Genomic DNA, 5,691 nt, shown 5'->3' on the forward strand with positions numbered 1-5,691 from the left:
TTTGTACCAACTCCACAGCAACTTGTAGCCCATTCTGCTGCTTCTCATCCCATTTCCCTGTTCCCTGTTATGGATTCGGCTCTGACATGTCCCCTCTCCACGTGTTGGTGCTGCGCTGGCAATTAAAACATGAATTAATCACAACAGGAACAACCAATTCATCCCACCTTTGTATTGTAGCTCAGCATGAGGGGCAGGGGGCCTCTCCAAGGATACAAATAATCCCAAGGAAAAGCACTAACAGGCTAATTTGTATCAAAACTTTATTAGAAAGGAGGACACAGCCTCCCAGGAACAACATCCTGGGTTATCTCCCAAACTTTTATGATTTTGAAGACATCATTAAATATAAGAGCTACAAAAGGGTGTGCACAGCTATTGAAGGAGGAAGAATCAATCCACAAATTGCCATTGTTTCAAACACGGCTGGAGAACGAGGTTTTCCATGGTGGTTTCCACGTAGGGACCCACGAAGCTGGCACGCGGCCCATGGGATTTGTTTTCCATCCAAAGGACCAGGATGCACTTTGATCTTATCCTGAGTCTGTATTGCTTCAATTCAGAGAAAAGAGCAGAATTTGATGGCTTGATATTGCATCTGATACAAGATGTTGGGTAAATAGTTGTGCTTCCAAAATCACCCAAAAAAGGGGTATTATCCTATCCCTAGTTATATTTCAGTGGTAAATAATAATTATAATAATAAGAAAAATAAAACCCAGAGGTACTACTGACACAGAAAAATTACCAGCCTCATTTAAGTACCATCCACAATGAGAAAATAAAGGACAAATGGGGCCTGGTTTACTTTTTTTTCCCTACTTATACCCAAAACCCTTCCAGGATTGGTTTAACAATGCTAATTTTTAGTGCATCAACTGCCACGTTACGATCTCAATTCAACCAACGTTTAGTACAAAACCCAGAAAAGGAAGAAAAATACTTAAAATATATAAATTTCTCAGATTCCTTACAGGAGTTCTCCATGTCATGGCATAAAAATAGGCTTTAGAGTAAAACAGAGATACGAAAGCTACTGTGCTCGAGCCAGCAGCTACGTACACGGAAAAGTCAGAGAGGTACAAAAAGGATCCTAAGTAGTGAAGGCAGTAGAGAGAATTTTATATAAACAGTGCTTGCAAAGTATAAAATTAGGAAATAATGCATAGAGGAGCGTGCTTCACACAGCAGCGCGGAAGGCAGAATTCCCAGCGCCTCCGGACAGGAGCTGCTCACTGCCTGCAGAACTCGCTGGTGATGTTGGGCAGCGGGTAGGCGAACAGGGAGAAGTCCAGGATGTATTTGGGGATCAGCTCCCTGATCAGCCGGCGCTGGGTGTTGCACAGGTAGTAGTGCAGCGTCTCGGCCGTCACGGGCTTGTACCAGGCCTGGCGCTCCGGGAAGCGGACGAAGGATGGAGACTGGATGTGTTCCAGCACGTGGCTGGCGTCGGCGTGCAGCCGCTCGTAGGAGCCGATGAAGTCGTACCTGACGGCACAGGGCTGGCACAGGTTGTAGATGGGCATCCAGTGCTCGTTCATGCGTTCCACATCCTCGTCCAACAGGTACTGTAGGAACTCTGAGAAGGACACGTCATCGCCCACCGAGTTCCCCCCGTTCTTGCGGTACCGCCGGACGATCTCCACGCCATACTTCTGCTGGTACTCCTTGATCTCCCCGAACTTATTGCGGTAGGCCGAGAGCAGCCTCTCCATCGGGTTCCGCACGAAGATGAACTTGTAGTAGTGCTTCAGGCGGTAGCTGATCTCCTCCGGCTTCATGTCGCCCAGGAACACCAGGTCGCTCTTGTGGTCCATCTTCCCCCGCACGTCCACGCTCTCCAGAGCCCCGTCCAGCACCTTGAGGATGCGCTTCCAGTTGGAGCAGGCCACCTTGGGCACGTAGCAGTAGAGGAAGCGGTACTTGTCGCTGACCAGGAGGTGCCGGAGCACGGTGCGGCGCTGCCCGGGCGGCAGCTCCCAGACGCTGCGGGGCATCGAGCGCTGCCCGCACAGGGCGCGGATCGTGCGGTTCCGCGTGTCCCGCAGCACCTCCACCTCCAGCTCGGCCGGCGAGTCCCGCCCGTCCCGCCGGGACAGCCCCGCGGGCGGCTGCAGCGGCGGCGGCCCGACCTGGGCGAGGATGCCGCGCTCGATCATGAGGAGGAGCCCGCTGGAGGCCAGGATGACGCCGAACATCAGCATGGAGGGCAGGAGCGCCGCGCCCGCCGCGCCCCGGGAGCGCGCCCGGCTGCGGCCCGACGGGAGCGCCCGGCGGGGCTCGGCGGGGCCGCGGGGCTGCATGGCCGGGAGCTCCCGGGCCGGGCCGGCTCGGCCGGGGCTGCGGGAGGAGCCGGGCGGGGCGGGGCGGGCGCGGTGACGGCGCGGGGGCGGAAGAGGCGGCGGGACCGCCCCGCGCTGAGCCCGCCCCGCCGGGGCCCTGCGGCGGGATAACCGAGTCACGGGATAGCCGGGTCACGGGATAACCGGGAGGCGCGGCTGGAGGCGACCTCGGGGCCCGACCGCTGCCGCCCTGTGCCCTGGGCAGCGGCACCTTCCACCGGCCCGGGCTGCTCCGAGCCCCGTCCCGCCTGCCTTTGGACACTTCCAGGGATCCAGGGGCAGCCACAGCTTCTCTGGGCGACCTGTGACAGTGCCTAGCACCCTCACAGGGAAGAATTTCTTCCCAGTCTCCCACCTAACTCTGCCCTCTGGCCGTGGGAAGCCGTCCCCCCTTGTCCTGTCCCTCCATCTCTTGTCCGAAGTCCCTCCCCAGCTCTCTTGGAGCCCTTTAGGCACTGGAAAGGGCTGTAAAGTCACCCTGGAGTTTTCTCCAGGCTGAACAGCCCCTGCTCTCCCAGCCTGTCTCCAGAGCAAAGCTGCTCCCTCTAACCATGGAATCACAGCATCATCCAGGTTGGAAAAGACTCCCCAGACCACCTGAGTCCAAGCTGTGACTGATTCTCAGCCAGCCCAGAGCACCGAGTGCCATGCCCAGTCCTTCCTTGAACATCTGCAGGGATGGGGACTCCACCACCTCCCTGCACAGCCCCTTCCAGTGCCTGACAACGCTTTACACGAAGAAAATCCTCTTGATGTCCAACCTGACCCTCCCCTGGGGCAACCTGAGGTCATTTCCTTGCCTGTCCCTTGTGCCCTGTGAGCACAGCCTCACCCCTACTTGGTTGCACCTTCCTGTCAGGGAATTGTAGAGAGCAAGAACATCCCCCTCAGCCTCCTTTTCTCCAGGCTGAGCCCCCCAGCTCCCTTGGCTGCTCCTCACAGCACCTACTCGCACTGATCATCCCTCTGGAGCAAGTCCAGAGCCATCCATCCACCAGCACCTTGGCATGTTGGAATGTCAGTCAGGCACAGGCCTGAGCAACACTTCGCACTGCTCTCATCCCAAAATACATTTAAGTGCCATTTCAAACAGCCCACCAGGTTTGCTCTGAGGTTCTGGGCACAGCACAGTTCACATCCCAGGGCTTCTGTGGCCTTGTGCAGTGATAATGGATGGGCTTTGCAATACCGGGCCAAACGACCCATAATTAGGTATTGTGTCCCACTTCGTGTAATTCTATAATTCTGTAATTCCTGCACAGGTTTAGCAGCTGGAGGAGGAGAAGACACGGCTACCTGCAGAGCCTAGGAGTCTGTGCCACCACCGGAGAGCAGAGGGAGGGATTTTCCAACACTTGGCAGGCATTTCCCCCAAACCACCCCTGAGAATGACCCCAGCCACTCACCTGCTGCTCCAGGCCATCCCCTGGATGCCTGCAGCACTAACCCAGCCATCAGGATGCCATTTCCTCACACAGCTCTTTCCGAAATCATTCCACACTGCCATTGTTCTCCGCTTTTTCCTTCAATGAGTTTTCCTAGCCTACCACGGGGCCTGGGCTCTTAACCAGCCTTGCAGGGACTCTCTGTCAGGAGCTTTCTTAACATCAAGAGAAAACCAGCTTCCACTTACTTCCCTTTGATCAGGAGCCAAGAGCATTTTGTCAGCCAAGGCAGACAAAGCACTTGGAGCGCAGCGCGAGAGCCTGCAGCTAGATTATTGCACATTTCCCGGTTTTATTTGGATGTAAATACAGCATTAGCTCTAGGAAGAGACCGATATCCAACCCTGCCACCAGCAAAGCTGCACACACAAGGTGCTATCAGATTCCTGCTCTCATTTCAGAGGGCAGGTCCTGATCTGATCTCAACACCAGCCCAAACTGAAGCCGTGCCAACATATATAATCCATGTCACCGAGACAAAAATCAATCCCTCCTCCTGGGGAAAAAGCTTGATTGCAGTAAACTCCAAAGCAGCCAAGGGGAATTTTTATTTCTTCGAAGGCGTGTTAGTCTGGCACTGCTCATTCCTTTTTGTTCCCATTCCCCACTAACACCTCTAGATCAGGAGCAGTTATACAGGATAGCCCACTGGCTCTGGAAATGCAGAGAAACAGGAAACTGCCCACGAGGTCAGCAGGGCTATTTTCCAAAGGGAACCTGGATTTAAGGACTGGTCTGAAGAGCAAAGGTATCGGGTGGGATGCAAAGTCTCTACAGGGACAGCACAGCCAAGCAAATACACGGTTCAGGGGCTGGTTTGCAGGGCTAAACCCTGTTTCACCAAGGAAAATTAATTGTGGTTACACTCAGTGTGTCTAATTAACACCCAGAGTGAGTAGTAATTTGATTTCCAAAGCAGTTAAAAGCTGCCTCATGTTCAGAATATACAAAACTATGGGAAAATATTTCCCAGACAGATCCATCCCTTCGGAAAAAAGCACATTTAGCAAATAAAATGTCATTGAGGAAACCAAACTTCAGACTGCTGTGGTTTACATACAAGTTTATACAACGCACTGCAGTGATGGAAGGGTTTGGTTCTCTCTTCTGTGGGAGAAGGGAAACCCACAGAGCCCTTCCCAGGGAAATGCTCTGCCAGGCCTCAGGGTGATCTACTACCAGGGGCTGGAGAAGCAGCCTCATCACTTAAATTCTCACAGGTATAAAAAGATTTTTGCACTTCCCAGCCCTCTTCAAAATGCCTCCAAGCCCCAGTAATCACCTTAAGAGCACCAGGGCCTCCACCCTGGGTAACTGGAGCAGTAAATCTCTGTGCCTTTTCCTCACTGTTTACTCACACGAGCAGAAAAACAACATTAAAATACATTATTGTTATAACATTACATGATAATATCAACAACGTTACACTGAGCCAGTCCCCCAGCAGCATTTATGCACACACAGGTTTAAGGAAGGCTCACCTTGAGAACTCACCTTGGCTGTCAGAAATCAGGAATGTGTATCAGTGCGACAAGGAAAAGGCCAGTTCCCAGAGGGGATGGAGAGAAAGACTGAGGGACGCCCCTGTCCTTCCAGCCTGGAGTGAGGCTGGACACTGATGTCATCACAAATGCCCTGCCAAGGCTCTGCTGGCCTTTGGGGTGAGATCAGATATTTATTTCAGTCTGAAGAACTGCGAAAAGGACAAATGGGTGAGGCCTCTGGAAAAGCTGAGCAAGAGAAAGAAGGTTTCTTGAATAAACATTGCTTTGGGCCGATGCCAGCTTCCCAGACAAGAAACAGGATGGTGATTGCTATCAGAGGAGAACCCCTGGATTGGTTTGAGCAGCTCTGGATCAAAAAGTAAAACAAGCAGAGGAGGAGAGATCCGATGCTGTGGCTGC

General features: G+C 53.2%; 1 protein-coding gene across 1 annotated transcript; it reads right to left on the reverse strand.

Moving 5' to 3' along the window:
* Positions 1-246: 246 nt before the first annotated feature.
* On the reverse strand, positions 247-2,216 carry CHST14 (carbohydrate sulfotransferase 14). Its single transcript, XM_033063980.1, has one exon. The coding sequence runs from the start codon at positions 2,202-2,204 to the stop codon at positions 1,233-1,235; it is 972 nt and encodes a 323-aa protein (XP_032919871.1). The 5' UTR covers positions 2,205-2,216; the 3' UTR covers positions 247-1,232.
* Between the last annotated feature and the right edge of the window lie 3,475 nt (positions 2,217-5,691).

Source organism: Catharus ustulatus, chromosome 6, assembly GCF_009819885.2.
Source record: "Catharus ustulatus isolate bCatUst1 chromosome 6, bCatUst1.pri.v2, whole genome shotgun sequence".
NCBI lineage: Eukaryota > Metazoa > Chordata > Aves > Passeriformes > Turdidae > Catharus > Catharus ustulatus.

Excerpts from the sequence above, each read along its gene's own strand:
- CHST14 (XM_033063980.1), bottom strand. The coding sequence starts at position 2,204 with ATGCTGATGTTCGGCGTCATCCTGGCCTCCAGCGGGCTCCTCCTCATG.